Raw genomic sequence first — 19539 nt, forward strand, 5'->3', positions numbered from 1 at the left:
ATGAACATGCACATGTATATTAACATTCACATATATTCACATGGACACGCAGACAGAAACGCACACATGAACAGAGACACACAATGACAAATCAATCTAAGGAGTTAACCCCCATCGGTGGCTCTGATGTCAGAAGAAAACATTCATTCCACGTGTGCTGTTGTTGAAGCTGGTAATTGAGTGAATCCCCAAAACAGGATTGGATATTTTTTAGAAAGTAAGAGATTCTAGGCCGATAAAAGAAAGAAACACACGGAGGTCATAAATAATTCAGAGTCAGGAGCTGCTGCTGCTGCTACTCCCCTGCATGGGGTATAAGGCAACGTTATGCGACGCATCGGAGAGAGAGGACAGGTTTCATACACATGTAATGCAAGTGTAAATGGGGTTGCTGCTGGGCTCTTGCCCAATCACACGGCCCGGTATGGGGGGCATGTGGGAGGAGCCGCCGTTCACCTCGGCTCCAATGGGAAGCGAGGTGAATGGAGGTGGAGCCAGCAGGGCAGTATGAGAAGGCCGGATCTGACGATCCGGAAGGGGAGGAGTCAGGGTCACGTGGGAAAGACGATATAGAAGGAAGCCCAGAAGAGATCGGGGCCAGTTGATGGAGTGAAGAAGCGGGACCACGTTGGGTGGCCGCCGCGCCATCAGCCACGTGGCTGATGGGGCTTCGGCACACCGTCGGCCAGCGGTGTGCGGAGTGGGAGAAGGAGCTGACCGAGGAGCGTATGGGGGCACGCGAGAGGAGTAACGGGAGAGCGCGTGCGGGGCGCGCGCGAGAAGGAGCTGACGGAGGAGCGTGCATGGCACGCAAGAGGAGCGTGCGTGGCACGCGAGAGGAGCGTGCGGGGCACGCGAGAGGAGACGCTGGTCCCTTGTCAGAAACCAGCGGGGTGTGAGGACGAGTGGAGGAGCTAACGGAGGAGTGTGTGTGGCACGCGAGAGGGAGGGTGCGCGGGGCACGCGCGAGTCGACGCTGGTCCGTGGAGGAGACCAGTGGGGTGTGGAGAAGAACCTGAATAAAAGAAAAGCGAAGACCAACAGTGCCTGACGGAGTCTTTTATTACACACACACAAATACCCATATACTCAGATACTCAGACTCATACAGAGACCTATAGACTCACAAAGAGACCCATAAACTCACGCAGAAAGTCAAAGACACGCATTGAAGCCCCTAAACTCATATAGAGACCCATAGACTCACACAGAGACCCATAGATTCACACAGATGCAAAAAACTCACACAGAGACCCATAAACTCACACGATGAACTATAGACTCACGCAGAGACTCATAGGCTCACACAAACTCAAAGACTAACATAGAAGCCTATAAACTAACATATAGACACAGGCTCAGACAAAGACACGGAAACTCACGCAGAGATACATAGTTTATTGTCCTTCTCCCACACCTCCGGTTATATATGTAGTTATAGCCTACATATTGTATATACGGGTGTTAAAAAACATGCGTAGCTATTTGAGTAAAAGTGAGTCGTAACTTGCATAGCCACCCCACCAACATTGAAATAGCGAATTGGTCGTTGCGCCACCTGGGAGCGTGTTGCATGCGCTGGGACTTAGTGCAGCTGTCTTGAACTCACGATGCGAGAGAGAGAGCGCCTCTATCTGCAATGCTCCTGTGTTTAAGACCCCGTGGGCTGAACACAACATCCGGCTGTAGTGGTTCACCGGGCTGCAATGCAGACTTGGATTCTGACGCCTAAACGCTCAACTTCGGTCCTTTAACTGGACGGTGTCCTCCTATGCTTTATGAATGTCAATTTAACCCAAAGTAGTAGGAGGCTTTCGCCACCAATATTATTCATTAAAGATAATTTTTTTAATATTGGAGTAAAATGGCGTCAGTATAAGTGTCGTTAACCCGACATAGCCCATTCAGTAAAGGTTTGTCACGTAAACAAAAGGTGGCCAATTAATCTTGATTTGAAGCTTTCTTGACTGCAGGAATCCATACTCTTCGGTTCTTTCGGTAAAGTCACGTAGTTAGAAATTAACTATAATAAAAAAACAATCACGAACGAAACGTCGTGATTTGTTTTATTTTATTTTATGCGCGTGTGTGTGAATGTGTTCCTGATCTGTTTTCCCAGACGTGCCGATGGACAAAAAAATGATTCACTCAGAGTACAGCATATAGCCGCTGAACACGGCGTCTCTGTGCACGTTGATGAAAAAACTAATGTGCGGAGCCTCCAACTCCAGCCACACCTCGTCCCCAGCTTTGAGACTCAGCACAACGCTGCCACTCATTGTGACTAAGTTTATACTACACAGCTTAGAGATGACCTTCCCGTTTTTCATGATCATAATCACGAGGTGCTTTTCACCGGGGTGCGCGTACAGCGTGAAATAGTAGACGCCTGGGTGAGCGCAGGTGAACTTCCCCGTGCCGGGGTTGTAGTGGCCCTGCGGGTTGGTGATGATGACGTTGAACGTCACGGGGGAGCCGGCCGCCGGCGTGTAAGTGCCGACCTTCGCAGAGAAGGCCGACCTGGGCCCCACGTCGCTCTCTCCCCGCTCGCCTTTCTCACCTCTTTCGCCTGGCGTACCTAGGCGGACAACACGGTGCAAACCCACGGCGTGTGCATGTGCGTGTCACCCCACGGTAGTGTAGAGGTTAGCGCTATGAACCCGGCAGAGACCCGAGTTCGATTCCAGCTCATGGTCAACACAAGTGACGATTATCTGAACCGGTCCTGAGCATCTTACCCAAAGTCGACTCAGCCTCAAATGATTATCTGGTGCGATGTGTTAACAACGTCACTTGAGAAACAAAGGCGTGCCGGCCTTCATTGGTGCTCAATAACATCACTTGCCACAGCAGTCTGATAAGGATATACGGGGGATCTTTGTGTTTTGTTTGTTTATTCCAAGTCTCAAACGGAGAGATGGGGCAATTCTGCATCAATGCTGATGACGGTGAGCCAAACCTGCACAATTGAGTCGTGTCCTGTGACAAACGTCTTTGTTTTGTAACAGGGAAACCTTACCCGACGTGGCTATATGGAACGCGTGTTTCAGCTCTACACAGTATACCGTGTGAACTCTGTTTTTCAGAATTTAGAGATACATAGAGACCCATAGACTAAACTATGAACTAAACTATTTGTTAAATTCCCAGGTGTAAGGTCCACTGAGAGTCTGTGTTGCTATTTTTCTCAGAAGCCACCTGCCTGTCGAAAATGACAGCTAAATGAAGTGGCTGATATCATCATGTGGACATTTATCGCAGCCAAATACTCTAAAGTCTAAACGTGGAGGGGAAAACCAGAGGACCCGGAGAAAAATCCACACGACCACGGGGAAAACATGCAAACGCCGAATATACATCAGGCATCGTCAGGGTTGGGTTCATACCTACGACCTCCTGTGTACCAGACGAGGGAGTTAACATCGTCTAACAACCGCAGTGAAAAAAATAGAGCAGTGAGCTCGGTTATTTCCTACCTCGATTATATTGTGTTTCTTTAGGCTTCTGGTATCTTTAAACTTAAAAAAGAAACACATTCCTGCTGCGGAGGGAGCTGGTAGGAACGTTGGGTTGCTCGGTCAATGGCCAGGGTCAACGGCGGCGTGGTGTATTCCGCAAATATGCCCGACTGTGAGGGCGGGCACAAGCCGGCGTGAGTAGGTTAAACATTGAGTTGAATAAGGGCACCACGGGGTGACCAGCCCCTCCCCAACCAACACCACCCCTCCCACCCCCATCCAGCCCCACCCTCCCCACCCAGCCTCTCCCTAACCTCCCCACCAAGCCCCTCCCCACCCTCCCCACCCAGCCCCTCCCCACCCTCCTCTCCCAACCCAGCCCCTCCCCACCCTCCCCTCTCCACCCAGCCCCACCCCTCCCATTTTTGGATGCACGACGGACGGACGGACACAATAATCCCCTGTGGGCTGATGGAACCAGGAGGTTCCTATCAGTATAAGAGAAGTGATACATCACTCCGTGGCACATGCAGCCTGTCGGTGGCGAGATGTTAACTACCTCGCCTGGTTTATAGGAGGTCGTGTGCTCGTTCGCAATCCTGACGCCAGCTGTTTATTTGGAGTTTGCATGCGTCTCTCCCCTTGGTTGCGTGGATTTTTCAATATGTCCTCCGATTTTTTCCCTCCACATGTAGACATGTATTTGGCTGAATAAATGTCCACGTAATGATAAGCCCACTTCGTCGAGCAATCATTACATGTGGCCAGGTCGCTTCTGAACAAGAGTTACATAGCTCAGTGAGCCTCCTTGGTAATAAAATAAATATATAGAATCAGCTGCTCGGTGCACACGAGTTACTGTCACAGTCCCACCTGGGTACCCAGTCAAGCCTCGAGCCCCGAGGTCTCCATTGGCTCCAGGTGCTCCGGTAACGCCTGCGAGAAGAACAAACAATGTCTCGTCCGCTCCTCAAGCCACTCTCAATTCACTCCACTCGCCTCCACGCACTCTCCTGCCTCTCCCCTCTCATCTCACTCCACTCCCCTCCACGCACTCTCCTGCCTCTCCCCTCTCATCTCACTCCACTCCCCTCCACGCCCTCTACTGCTTCTCCCCTCTCATCTCATTCTGCTCCCCTCCACTCACTCTCCTGCCTTTCCACTCTCATCTCACTCCACTCCCCTCCACTCACTCTCCTGACTCTCCCCTCTCATCTCACTCCACTCCTCTCCACGCAATCTCCTGCCTCTCCACTCTCATCTCAGTCAACTCCCCTCCACGCACTCTCCTACCTCTCTACTCTCATCTCACTCGTCTCCCCTCCATGCACTCTCCTGTCTCTCCCCTTTCATCTCATTCTACTCCCCTCCACTCACTCTCCTGCCTCTCCCCTCTCATCTCACTCTACTCCCCTCCACGCACTCTCCTGCCTCTCCCCTCTCATCTCACTCCACTCGCCTCCACTCACTCTCCTGCCTCTCCCCTCTCATCTCACTCTACTCCCCTCCACTCACTCTCCTGCCTCTCCCCTCTCATCTCACTCTACTCCACACGAGACACTCTCCTACGCGAATGAGCGAGTGAACGATCGAGGGCATGACATGGTGAGTGAACGATTGAGTTAGTGAACGAGTGAGCGAGTGATCGAGTGAGCTAACGAGTGATCGCGTCGCTCCCCACGAGCGCACCGTGGGGGGGGACTCTGGGACCCGACCCCTCACCGTCTCTACCGTCCCTCCCGGGGGCCCCAGGGGTCCCGTGCTGCCCCGGGGCTCCGGGCTGCCCGGGGATCCCGTTGATGCCCGCGCAGACGGTCTTCTCCTGCTGGGCTCCCACCACCACCACCACCCCCAGCAGCAGCAGCGGCAGCAGGGCCGAGATGGACATCTGGGGACAGCAGTGGCGAGATGTTAACTAGCTCGCCTGGTATACAGGATGGATTTAGACACGAAATTTTAGTTTATTTTACCAAGTAAGGAACAAATGATAGCCCTGCCCATCACAAATTATTTTTCAATGAAGTAGGCTTATCATTGTCACGTGGAAATTTATATCAAAGCTCTAAACACGTGGTGATGTTGATTTTAAATGTGAATGAGAAAAACTGGAGGACCCGGAGTAAAATACACGCGACCACAGAGCGACACGAAATATACAGCAGACATCAGGGTGGCAATCGAACCCACGACCTATATACCAATCGAGGTAATTAACATCTCCACAGGAAGAGAAAGAGAGAGACGCAAACTCCAAATACACAGCAGCAGGCATCATCGAGGTGTCGATTGAACCCACGACTTCCTGCATACCAGGCGAGGTCGTTAACATCTCCACGGGGAGAGACAGAGAGAGATTGACACAAACTCCAAAGAAGGAGCAGCAGCAGGCATCGTCAGGGGCCCGGCGATCGAACCTGACGAGGGAGAATCAGAGACAAGCGCGGAGACAGCAGCCAGAACCATTGTGTCGTGTAGACGCTGCAGGAGAAATCCGATGAGCCGTGAAGCTCTTTTCAAGTCACAGATGCTCCGGTAAGGAGGCCACGAAGTCAGAACGTTTCAACAACAAACAACACGATGCACAAACAGGATAGGAGGGCGAAGTATAGGAAAGGTAAACAAATAATGTAAAACAATATAAACAAAAACATCTATCTTATTGGTTCTTTCGGTAAAGTCACGTAGAAGGGAAATAATAAAATAATAAAAAACATATTGTATTATAATATTATTTTATGATGTTTAAGTTGTATTATTTTATTATCTCCCTTCTACGTGACCTTACCGAAAGAACCAAGAAGATGAATCCCTGCAGTCACGAAAGCTTTAAATCGAAAAAAAACATCTATACTAGTTGTTATCTTCCCAGGTAAAACCCCAACTGAGCTATTCACTTACTATCAGTAGAGACCTCTCCATCACAAATAATGGCAGCTCGACGAAGTGGCCTATCATCATCGTCAACATCACGTGAACAATTATAGTAGCAGCCAAACATAGAGATGGAGAGAAACGCATGGAGACCCATATTGATACATGTGTGGGTCTATGGGTTTATGGGTGTGTTTATGAGTCTGCGTGAGACTATGGGTTTCTGTGTGATCTATGGGCATCTGTTTAAGTCATTGCGTCTCTGTGCATCTGTGGTTCTCTGTGTGAGTCTATGGATCTCTGTGTGAGTTTACGGGTCTCTTTGTGAGTATATGGGTCTCTGTGTGAGTATATGGGTCTATGTTTGAGTCTATGGGTCTATGTGTGCATCTACGGGTCCTTGTGTGAGTTTGGGGGTCTATATGTGAGCCTGTGGGTCTATGTGTGATGAGTCCATGGGTCTCCATGTGAGTCTACTGGTCTCTGTGTGATAAGTCTATGGATCTCTGTCGGAGTCTATGAGGCTGTGTGATGAGTCTATAGGTATCTGTTTGAAAATACGGGTCTCGGCGTGAGTCGATGGATCTCTGTGTGAGTCTATGGATCTCTGTGCCAGTCTATGGGTCTATGAGTGTCCGAGGGATATGTGTGAGTATGAAGGTCTATGTCTGAGTCTACGTCTCTGTGTGAATCTGTGGGTCTGCGTGTGAGTTTACGGGTCTCTTTGTGAGTGTATGGGTATTTTATGAGTCTATGGGTCTCTGTGTGAGTCTGTGAGTCTCTGCGTGAGGAGTCTATGCGCTGAGTATATGGGTCTCTGTATGGGTCTATGGATTTATGTTTGAGTATGTGGGTATATGTTTCAGTCTCCGGATCCCTGTGTGAGTCTGTGGATCTATGTGTGTGTCTGTGGGTCTGTGTGAGTCTACTCGTCTCTATGTGAGTCTATGGGTCGTGTTGTAAGTCTATGGAATTCTGCGAGTAATATATGGGGTATGTGTGTTGGTTGTTTTGCGTTTGTGCGGCGCGAGCGCAGGAGGTAGATTGCACATTCGCAGGCCACTCGAATGTATGTTGAACTTGTTTGGAGTCGTACATAGACAACAATGCGAATTGGATGTGTGGGGGAAGGACAACAATCTATGGGTCTCTGAATCTATGGGTCTCTGTGTGAGTCTATGGGTCTCTGTGTGAGTCTATGGGTTTCTGTGTGAGTCTATGGGTCTGTGTGTGATTAGTCTTAGGGTCTGGTGTGATGAGCCTATGGATCTCTGTGTGAGTCTTTATACATATGTAGTGGTGATTGGCTGTGTGTTGGTGACGCGCGCTGACAGGGAGTGATCGTGTGGCAGCGCGGGGCGATTGGTTGTGTAGTGGTAACACGCGCTGGGAAAACGGATCGTAGGAACAGCGCGCCGTGATTGGTCGACTAGTGGGCGCTCACATCGCGGTCCGCAAGAGGGCTATATAAGGCGGTGCGCGCGGGCGCTCGGGGAGTTGGTGACCGGCGAAGACTGAAGACGGCGGAGGAAGAGATAGGGCCCTGCGGCACCTAGTCCCGCTGTCCTTGTAAGGGCCGGGGCTCTGTGTGACCCAGAGGCGGGACCCTGGGACCCGGGGCCGAACGTCCGTGTGAGGGCCGGCTCTCGGGACCCAGAGGTTGTGACCCACGCCCAAGCTGGGGTGGGTCTGTAGGCTCCACGGACGTTACGGGGCTGGAGTGTAGTGTGAGCATGCAGCGTGAGCCATAGTCACTACACGTGTCAGTGGAGTGTGTAGTGGGAGAGGTAGTGACCACACGTGTCAGTGAAGTGTGTGTAGTGTGAGGAATAGTGACCACACGTTGTATCGTGACAAGTCAAGGTTTAATAAAAAGTGTGCTACCCGTCAAGAGGTTTCCTGCCGTCATTCCGATACTTCACATACGGTAAGTTGCATTTTCTTTCACACCACCGTACGTCGCAAGCTGAGCGTCCTGCTAATCGCAGGTTGTCGGTGCTCAGCGTTGGTCACCGAGTCACTGGAATCCTCTCCCCCGTCTCCCCTTTTAAACGTTACTCGGGTCACGTGCTCCTCCATGTCCAACTTGGTCCAGACCTCCCACGTGTGACGTCACAGTCAACACGCGCGCGCACAAACAAGAAAGACAAAGATCCCCCGTGTAGCCTGTAACAGACTGCTGGGGGCAAGTGGCTGTTAGTAGCGAGACGTAGCAGCGCCTATGAAGGCCGGCACTGTGGCACACGAGGGGGTGGGTGGCCAGCAGCACCACGCCCAACCGCCTTCATCTCCCTTAGTGGTGATATTTAGCAGTAACGTGCTGTGAGGTCAATGGCTGGGGAGGCACTGGCTTGTATTAGAGCCAGATTTACTCACTGTGGTGGTGTGTCCTCACTGAGAGGGGCATGTCCTGATGCCAGTGGTTGTCACCTCGGCCATACTTCTCCCCGTCCTCCGGAGGTCATCCCAAGGCTTTGTGTGGACGCAGATGTTCTTAATTGCCCATTGGAATGTATTTTTGACTCGTCGATGCTGACCCCCGGGAGTGGTGTGTATTTGTGGCCATGTGTTTATTGTGAAATGGCATATATATTATCCATGTGGCATGCGAATGACCTCCTTTCCCCCATCTCTCTCTCTCTCTGGGTTTTATATTTGTGTCCTTTCTGCAGTGGCTGGATTACCGAGTTAGATTCTCCCTTAATAAAAACAGTCGCGGTTATCTACTCTGGTTTTGATTCCCTCCTTAGGTCGACTCAGTCTAAATATGAATACCTGGCTGGCATGTTAAGATTGCCACTGGGAAGACAAAGGCGTGTGACAGTCATTGTTAATACAAATGTAGTGGGTTCAACTGGGTCGCAGACGTACTCTTTGGAGGCAACACATTTATTAACACCAACACAAGGGGTAACAGCTTCTTAACAAGATAACAACCAATGGTGGTGGACCACCAGGCTAACTACACGAATTACACAATAATAAGCTACAATGGAACGGACCACAGCTTGGGTCCCAGCCCACGTCTTGGTGACTCTGTAGAACGTAGAACGTAGATTCTTCAGGATGAACAACAGCAGCTGGTCTCTCTCGGGGACCCGGCTTACATCCTCTGCGGCGTGGCTGGCTCCGCCCTGAGTCACGACCACATTCTAGAATCCTCGAGCAGGATGTCGACCCTGACACGTGACCACCCCTAGCCCCCACTTGGGGCCCCCGTGTAAACTCACCTGGTCACGTGTATTCCGGGGTCAAACAGAGTGCCACGGCCTTTAGTAAACCCCTTACCGTGGCCGGCACTCTCACCCCCTATCTTGTAGTTGTAGGGGCCGGCACTGCACGCAGAGCGTGGCACCATCCAGCGCTGTCAGTCAGCGCTCACCGAGCCCCACTAGGGCCGGTACTGCACTCACATGTAAGTGGTGACCGCGAGGTCAATACATCGTCGCATGCCGTGCCTCTCTAGGGCGGCATTACACAGTAACATCCGTGATGTCACTCCACAAATATGCCAATTCGTCATTATAAAAACCTTTTGCTCCTGAGCTGCATCATCAAGCTGATGTTTAATACCGTAATGTTGGAAAATATTCCTACACGGTGGTGGTTAATCCAAACATTCCAACTTTTCAAGCCAAGGCTTGTGATTAATTAACTTTCACGATTCCCAGTCTAGTTGGTGTTCATTGCCCACCCCGTGTAAGCACTAAAATAGCCGTATGAATAAGCACGTGCGTACCCGTGTACCACTCGGCGCAGCTCCACACACAAACGCAACGGCACAAGCACCACGTGCAATGGCGAATTAATGATGGTAAGATCCGCACGTTAATTCCCAGTATCACGGCGCACTATTGATGACAATACACGTGCGTTAATCCCCGAGCGTTTACGATTGAATTCGCGCCGATCATCACATGTAGGCGCGCACCTACACCACGCCCAGACTTTCTCCTCACATACTTAATTTTGGAGCTTTCTTGACTGCAGGAATTACTCTTTGGTTCTTTCGGTAAAGTCACGTATAAAGAGAAAATAATACCTACAGAAATCACGCGGCGTCGACTATACGAAAACTCCACGTGGCCCGGAGCCAAAACCACCCATCGAGCAGCGTCCTACCTGGCTGTTCTCAACCCTTTTCACCTATCTCGAATGAAGCCCTCGGGGAGCCCCCACGCAATTCCCCACTAAGCCCTCAGGGAGCCCCCACGCTATCCCCCACTAAGCCCTCAGGGAGCCCCCACGCAATGCCCCACTAAGCCCTCAGGGAGCCCCCACGCTATTCCCCACTAAGCCCTCAGGGAGCCCCACGCTATTCCCCACTAAGCCCTCAGGGAGCCCCCACGCTATTCCTCACCACCCCTCTTCTGTACTCACGATTTCTCACGGCCCTGCTGGGAGTCGGAGGGACGAGGGTCCAGAGGGGTCCTTGCTTGAGTCGTGTCCTAGCCACGCTCGTCAGCGTCACTTGTACGCTCAAGTGGCTGTAAGGCTGGCTGCGTGGCTTGCCGACTCGAGAAGAAGAGAAGAAGGTGTCAGTTTTGTTGCCAGATAAAAGGGTCAAAAACCAATTATCACATTTTTTACTATCAAATGAGGTTCCAATAGTGTAAATGCTTACCCCGAGCTCTCATACTCTGATGGTGCGTTGTCTTTGAGTTGTGCGCCTTTTGGCATCATCTGGTCCAACCCATGTGAGACTAGGCTCTAAGGAAAGCTGTCTCGGGTGTGGACCAATCAACTTCAAGGACAGTGCATATGTAGTGGTGATACGCGCTGGGATTAGGGATCGTATGCCAGCGCGTAATGATTGGCTGTGTATGTGGTGACACGCGCTGACGGTGGAGGATCAGGGGTCAGCGCGGGGTCGTGGGTTACGGGGTACTGATTGGCTGTGGGCCGGTGACGCGCTGAGAGGGAGTGACCGGGTGGCAGCGCGGTGTGATTGGTGGAGTAGTGTTAACACGCGCTGGGGAAAACGGATCGTAGAGAGAGTGCGTCGTGATTGGTTCACTAAGGAGCGATGCTCACGTCGACGTCCGCATCAGCTCCGTCTCTCGTGAGCAGGGGCTATAAAAGGGGATGCACACAGGCGTAAGGGCAGTATGTAACCAGCGAAGAATGAAGACGGGGATGAAGACATAGGGCCCTGCGGTACCTAGTCCCGCTGTCCTAACGGGACCGGGACTCTGTGTAACCCAGAGGCGAGTGTACTGTGTGTAGCCATAGGCATAGAGTCTACACGAGCCGAATGTATTGTGTGTAGCCAGAGGCATAGGGTCTACACGAGTCAAGTGTATTGTGTGTAGCCAGAGGCATAGGGTCTACACGAGTCAAGTGTATTGTGTGTAGCCAGAAGCATAGAGTCTACACGAGTTAAGTGGAGTGTATAGTCCAAAGGATAGAGACCACCCGTTGTATTGTGACACGTCAAGATTTAATAAAAGTGTGTTACCCGTCAAGAAGTTCCTGCCGTCAATTCCAATACTTCAACTGGCGTCAAAAGTGAAACGGTCTTCCAAGCATGGATACAAGGAAGACCCGTCGGACCCACGGGATTGACCGCGGGGACAACCTCGACGACTCGGGCCAGCTGGCATCGGGGGGTGAGGACGAGGAATTGCCCACGCTGCAGGATCCGCCGACGGCGCCGGACGAGCGACGGGGGACCGACGCCGTGCTCCGCGAGGTGCACTCCCGCCTGGCGGAGCTGCTGCTCGCCGCCGCGTCCATCCTGGCGGAGATCAGCTCGTCGGGAGGAGCGGGGACGGCGGCGGACGTTCTACAGGGTCGCCCCGCAGATTCCCGCCAAAATGACTTGGCGATTCCCGCCATTTCATCTGCGCCGACTTTTGGCGGGAACGGCCATCACCACGTGGCAGCGGTTCTCCAAGCGCGCCCGCTTACGTCACCAACGCGCGCTGCGGACCGCCATCAAACACCCGCCACTGGGGCCGCCATCTTACACACCAACGGGGCGGCGGAGAGGAAGCACGAGGAGGAGGACGACTTCATCTTTCAACAGCGCCTTCCCACGTTGTCAGCCTTCAAGGCGGAAGGCGGGGACTGGGGCCAATTTCAGCGCAGGTTTTTGGCGCATCAGGAGATGTCCGCCTGGTCCGACGCTACGGCACTGCGGGCACTGCCTGCCATGCTGGACGACAACGCGCTCGCGGCCTTCACGTCCGCACGCAGGTCGGACCGCTCCACGCTCAAGGATGCGCTGGCTCTCATGGCCAAGGTCTATGGTCCTCCTTCGGCGTGTCGCCATCATTTTTATGCAAGACGGAAGGCGGACACGGAGACCGTGCTCGCCTATCGCACGGCGTTGCTGGCTCTCGCCGACGCCGCGTTCCCTCGTATGGACGAGGAGGGCCAAGATGCCATGGTTTTGGAGCAACTGCTCAAGTTGGCGCAGGACCTGGGGGTCCCCATCAACACGGCCGACGAGACCGATATTTCTTCCTTACGGGTCGCTACGAGCATACAAGCGCACGAGGTCCTTCAACGTAAACAAGGGGTCGTCTGCAACGCTGCTGTGGCCTCAGCTCCGGGCCCGGTAGTCACCGTGCCCCAAGTCGTCAGCCCACGAGAGGAGGCGTTCATCGCGGGACGACCGGGGGACTGGAGGTCGGGGGGTCGTTCGCCTCTGCGATCGGCCCGCAAGCTGGAGCAACCGAGATCTCCGACGACTGTCATCACGTGTTATAACTGCGGCCTCCGGGGCCATGTGGCCTCCGGTTGCCGCGCCCCACGTCAGCGCGCCATGGGACCTCGGCTGGACGACGAACAAGGCCCCAAGTCATCCCTGCAAACCCCGGCAAGTCGCGGCACCTCACATGCCCGGCCCGCATACTCGACACGCATGGGCCGTCGCGTTGCGGCGGAGGAGAGCCGAGTAGGGTTCGGGGATTCGGTTCGGCGAGGGGGGTTCGGCCGGGACCGGGGAGACATTAAATGGTCGGAGTTGGGGCACAGAATAGTGGCTGCCTCAGCGGGTTCATCCGTCGTTACGGGATCTATTGATGGGGTCGAGGTCAGGGTGTTAGTGGACACGGGGGCATCGGCGACTATTATATCGGACCTCATTTATAACATTCACCCTGTACAATGTCGTCCGCTTCTTCCGGTGGATGTGCCATTTTACGCCGCTAATGGGGGATCGTTGGGCATTATCGGTCAGATTAGGGCGTCCATTTGCATTGGAGATATCAAATTGTCGGGACCCGTTTTCGTTTCGTCCTCCCTGGCGGTTCCTTGTCTATTGGGCACTGATTTTTTGGCAAAAATGCCCATCAAAATTCTCATTGATCAGCGTTGCATTGAACTACCATCGGGTCGCCGTATTTCATTTTTGACGAGCCCTACTGAAATTCGGATGGCGTGCGCTACGATACAAGCGTTAGCGACACAGACCGTGCACGTGCCCCCGGGTTCACAAATGTTAATTCCCCTCCGGTTGCGGAAACCATGGGTGAGGGAGGCCTCGGAACAAGGCATGCTTTTGGGTCCTTCTAATAGGGCTGTTGGAGGTCTCGATTTGTCGGTGGCTCACACTTTAGTTGGGGCTGACAGGGATCCGTTTGTAATGGTTTTAAACGCTGGGTCGCGGCCGGCGTCATTCAGCAGGGCACCGTGCTAGCTCACGCGGTGCGGGTCCCTGCGGAAGAGCGGCTGGTTGCGCAGGCTGATCCGAGCCCCAAGCAAAACGTAAAACCGAAGGAGGACCTCGAATGGGTCGATTCGCTGTGCGCGGACTCGGACGATTTGTCAGCGGTACAGTTGGGTGCGCTGCGCGGGTTGCTGATTGAATTTTCGGATGTCTTCAGTAAACATAAGTATGACATTGGGTGCACGGACCTGCTACGCCACCACATTGAAAAGGGCGATGCAGCACCGGTCAGGCTAAATCCCTTCCGACTGAGTCCTGCTGAGAAGGAACATGTTCAGTCGGCCGTTAACGATATGCTAGAAGCCGACATTATTTCGCCTTCTTCCAGTCCTTGGGGAGCACCTATTGTGCTCATTAAAAAGCAGGACGGGTCCTTGCGATTTTGCGTCGATTTCCGTCGCCTGAATAAGATCTCTGTGGCCGACGCGTATCCGCTCCCCAGGATGGACGAGTCCCTCGACGCATTGTCTGGTGCGCGATACTTTTCGACTCTTGATTTATTATCCGGATTCTGGCAGTTGCCACTCGACGAAGAGTCTAAGCCTAAGACTGCATTTCGGACTCCAGGGGGCCTGTTTCAGTTTAACCGGTTACCCATGGGACTTCACTCCTCTCCTGCGACGTTTCAGCGCCTTATGGAGTTGGTTTTGTCAGGCTTGCAATGGGATACGTGCCTGATTTACCTTGACGATGTCATTGTTTTCAGTAAAACGTTTGAAGAACACCTCCAGCGATTGAGAGGGGTGTTCTTGCGAATGCGATCGGCTAAATTAAAGTTTAAACCGGCCAAATGCCACCTTTTTCGTAAATCCGTTAGATACTTGGGTGACATTGTCGACTCTTCGGGGATTTCTACCGATCCTGCGAAGACGGACTGTGTCAGTTCGTGGCCGACGCCCACGTCAGTTTCGGACGTGCGCAGTTTCATCGGCTTTGCTTCTTATTATCACCGATTCGTTGAGCACTTCGCCACCATTGCAAAACCCTTGCACGCTCTAACGGCGAAAGGAGTGAAGTTCCGATGGGGACCGGAGGAGGAGGCTGCATTCTGTTCCCTCCGGGACGCCTTGGTAGGGGCCCCACCCTTGCGCTATCCGGACTTTGCGAGTCCCTTCTTGCTAGACACGGATGCTAGCAACACGGGCATTGGGGGGGTGCTGTCCCAAGTCGTTGGAGGGGTCGAACGGGTGGTCGCCTATGGTAGCAGAGTGTTGTCGCCGGCAGAGCAGCGCTACTGCGTCACCCGTCGCGAGCTGCTTGCCATTGTTTTTTTCGTACAACAATTCAGACCATATCTCTATGGTCGTCACTTTACGGTCCGGACGGAACACGCGGCGCTCCAATATTCATTGCGGGTCGCCCAGCCCTCGGGCCAATTGTCGCGGTGGTTGGAAGTCCTCCAGGACTATCAGTTCACGACTACATACCGTAAGGGGTTGCGACACACAAATGCCGATGCCCTGTCGCGGTTGTTGCCTTGTCACAAATGTGCGTGCTTATCGGGATCGGCGCGCTGTAAACCGCCAGTTACGGAAGGTATGGAGGCGTTGGTTGCGACCGCGGGCACACCAATTGGGGATGTTCCCGCTACCCCAGGGGGTCAGGACTCGCTGCTCTCACTGTCGCTGATTGAGTGGGGCCGTCTCCAAATGGCGGACAGCTCCCTGCTAGCATTGCGCCGCAGGACGGGGGGTTCCGAAGGTGACCATGAACGAACTGGCTCCTACGTACTTAAGCAAGGCCTGTTAATGAGATGGGACAGTTTGTCCCGGCGGCACGTGATTGTGGTGCCTTCTGCTGTGAGAGGGAAGGTTGTCTTGGCCGCACACGAACGCCTCTTGCATTTGGGAGTTAACAAAACGCTTGCCCTGCTTCAGCGTGACTATTATTGGCCGGGAATGGGGAGTGACGTGGAGAATATTCTGAAGGGTTGTGTTGAGTGCGCCAGACGGAAACCACCGCCCGTGGCAGCTAATCCACCGCTGCAATCTATTCAGGTCTCGCGCACTAACGAGCTCGTTGCACTCGATATTCTGGGGCCTTTTCCAGTCACGCCTAGGGGTAATAAGTACCTGTTGGTGGGGGTCGAATATTTTACCCGGTGGCCTATGGCGTGGCCACTCGCCAACCAGTCGGCGGCGGCTGTGACGGACGCCTTTGTCCAGGGCTACGTCCTGGACAAGGGGGCTCCCGAACGCTTGCTGACCGACCAAGGGAAACATTTTTCGAGTAAATTACTGCAAGAGGTGTGCGACCTGTTGGGTACTAAGAAGGTGCGTACCTCCCCGTACCACCCGCAGACGGACGGGATGGTGGAGAGGCTCCACAGGACATTGACTTCTATGCTGTGCCAGCAGGTGTGTGAGGCACATGTTGATTGGGACCTGCAGGTCCCTGGGGTCCTCGCCGCGTATAGAATGGCCCCCCATGCAGCTACGGGATTTTCCCCGTTTTATCTGATGTACGGTCGGGAAGCCGACCCGCCCATGGAAACGCAGCTGGGCCTGCCCGCACCACGAACTAATTCGAAATTGGCAGAGAATATTAAATTTAATATTCATAAGCTGACAGAGGCAAGGGAGGCCGCACGGCTTAATTCGCGGGCTCGCCAAATTGCAAACGAGCGGTTGCGTGCACGGAAGGTGTCCGTGCACAACTGGGAACCAGGTGACAGGGCCTGGCTGCATTGCCCTCAGGCACCTTTGGCTACGTCGCCTAAATTGTTGAAGCCATGGCGGGGACCCGTGGAGGTCGTGCGGATTGCACGCCCCCAGTGCGTTCAGATAAAATGGGGAAAACGCCGTTGGTACGTCCACCCCTCCCGACTGAAACCGTTCTCGCCTCTATATGGCCTCCCCTTGTGTCGTGAGGGCCGAGCATGTGACGTGACCGACGACCCTAAGGGGGAAATGTCTTTGCCTGATCCTCACATGTCTCCGCCTGATCCGCTCCCAGGTGTCTCGGAACTGACAGCTGCCGACCACCGGCGGCCGGATCTTCGCGGCGGGGCCGGTCCTTCCAGGCCCGATCCGCGCCGTCTAGAGCTGCCGGAGCCACCGGACGGTCGCCAGCGTCCCGTCCCATATGACGGACCGGCCAGACGGACTCGCGCTAGGTCGCGCTACTTTTTATGACCTACCACGTGAGGAGTCGAGGCAGCCGGAGCGCCTCGTCACTGCGTTTAGTCACAGAGACACTTGGCGCATTCGTTTTCTGGTGTTCGATTTTATTGTGTTGTTCGTCGGGCTGTATATTGCTTCTTATTTAAGTGTTGTTGTTGTGTTGTTGTTGTTGCGTTACGGGGCACACTGGGGGGTGGGGTTTCTTTATTACTGCGTTGACGTTAGGTTGTGTTGTTGGTTAACAGCCGGGCCGGCTGCAAGCTATGTGGGAGGGGGTGATGTAGTGGTGATACGCGCTGGGATTAGGGATCGTATGCCAGCGCGTAATGATTGGCTGTGTATGTGGTGACACGCGCTGACGGTGGAGGATCAGGGGTCAGCGCGGGGTCGTGGGTTACGGGGTACTGATTGGCTGTGGGCCGGTGACGCGCTGAGAGGGAGTGACCGGGTGGCAGCGCGGTGTGATTGGTGGAGTAGTGTTAACACGCGCTGGGGAAAACGGATCGTAGAGAGAGTGCGTCGTGATTGGTTCACTAAGGAGCGATGCTCACGTCGACGTCTGCATCAGCTCCGTCTAGCCGTGAGCAGGGGCTATAAAAGGGGATGCACACAGGCGTAAGGGCAGTATGTAACCAGCGAAGAATGAAGACGGGGATGAAGACATAGGGCCCTGCGGTACCTAGTCCCGCTGTCCTAACGGGACCGGGACTCTGTGTAACCCAGAGGCGAGTGTAGTGTGTGTAGCCATAGGCATAGAGTCTACACGAGCCGAATGTATTGTGTGTAGCCAGAGACATAGGGTCTACACGAGTCAAGTGTATTGTGTGTAGCCAGAGGCATAGGGTCTACACGAGTCAAGTGTATTGTGTGTAGCCAGAAGCATAGAGTCTACACGAGTTAAGTGGAGTGTATAGTCCAAAGGATAGAGACCACCCGTTGTATTGTGACACGTCAAGATTTAATACAAGTGTGTTACCCGTCAAGAAGTTCCTGCCGTCAATTCCAATACTTCACATACATTATCAGAGTTATGTTTTTTGTTTGCATTATGACTGCAGGTATTGTGGTCTATGCAAACATGACTCCTTGTAAAAAAAGGTGTCAGTTTTGTTGGCAGATAGAAGGGTAAAAAAAACTATTATCAAGACCCCAACTGTTGTCCTCTTCCCCCCTTTTATGCCTTCCCACATCAAAGAGATCCCTCTCAGCCAATCAGGGCCCTTCCCTGCGTGTCTCATCCCTAGGTGTTCCTTCAGCCTGCTCGCTGCCCCGCCCCCACCACCGGGCTCGTCTACTCCTTTAGCCTTTAGTCCATTGTCTATGCGCCTGCCATCCTAGTGCCCCCCCCCACCCCCCCGGGTGTGCTCTCACCGCAGTTGCTCAGTGGGCTTGTCGTGGCTATACAATTTTAAGTTAGTCCACGGCGCCGCAGTGCAATTCCACCTGGGGGGAAACCGTGGAACACCCCACGAGGGGGGCTCTCGATTCAAAACCCAGAGGCCAGGTGACCCCCCCCCCCCCCACGAGGCCCTACGTGGTGCAGGTGTGTGTTCAGCAGGGTGCGTGCGTTTGTGTGGGGGGGGTTTGCGAGGGGGTGGCAATGCTGGCAGAGTGGCTCTGTGGCTGTGGCACCACACTCCTTTTGCCTTTGTTGTTTCAAGGGAGGAGTTCACAGGCCTCCGTTACTGTGTTTTTTAGAACGCACTAAATCTAGATATACCTAAAAAGATAACTATTTCATAAAATATAGGCGATATCGCTATTAATATTTTTTTTTAGATGGCATATATACAGCAGCCCAAATGATGGTGATAGGTGTGGCACTAGAAGTTACTTTTTGATGGAGTTAAAAAAGTGATCGGATGCTGCTGAGGCAGACTCCATCTCCTCAGCAACCCGTGACCAACACCCATCTTTGCAGCACCGAATGGGTCTCCAAAGCTCCAAGCGACGGCTGTGGTAAGCCTCCTCATTCTCTGACATGGGATGCTATAGACCGTGAGAGTGGACGTAACTTCAACCGTGATGATGGGTACAAACTGAGTAATCATTGGAAAGATGTTATTAACCATGTAAAGGCTGTGAACTACGTGGTCAAAATATATGTAAAATAATGTGGGAATCAGAGGACATCCCTGGGGATTTGGTGACCAGTGAAGACAGAAGACGGAGGAGGAAGAGGTAGGGCCCTGAGACCCCTAGTCCCGCTGTCCTTGTAAGGGCCGGGACCCTGTGTGGCTCAGAGGCGGGACCTTGGGACCCGGGGCCGGACGTCCGTGTGAGGGCCGGGCCACGGGACCCAGTGGTCGTGACCCATACCCAAGCTGGGGTGGGTCTGTAGGTTCCCCTGGGAGCTACGGGGCTGGAGAGCCCGTGTGTGTGTAGCCGGGTGGAACGTGTAGCGTGAGCTGTA

General features: G+C 53.4%; 1 protein-coding gene across 1 annotated transcript; it reads right to left on the bottom strand.

Annotated features, from left to right (window-relative positions):
- Positions 1-2144: 2144 nt before the first annotated feature.
- LOC133360618 (complement C1q tumor necrosis factor-related protein 5-like) lies at positions 2145-5346 on the bottom strand. Its single transcript, XM_061579413.1, has 3 exons — positions 5181-5346; positions 4332-4394; positions 2145-2578 (listed from the first exon to the last, which is right to left on the bottom strand). Exons 1-3 carry the CDS (start codon positions 5344-5346, stop codon positions 2145-2147), a joined length of 663 nt encoding a protein of 220 aa, XP_061435397.1.
- Positions 5347-19539: the final 14193 nt, after the last annotated feature.

This window comes from Lethenteron reissneri, chromosome 69, assembly GCF_015708825.2.
Source record: "Lethenteron reissneri isolate LAM-NWPU_2019-01 chromosome 69, ASM1570882v1, whole genome shotgun sequence".
Classification (NCBI taxonomy): Eukaryota; Metazoa; Chordata; class Hyperoartia; order Petromyzontiformes; family Petromyzontidae; genus Lethenteron; species Lethenteron reissneri.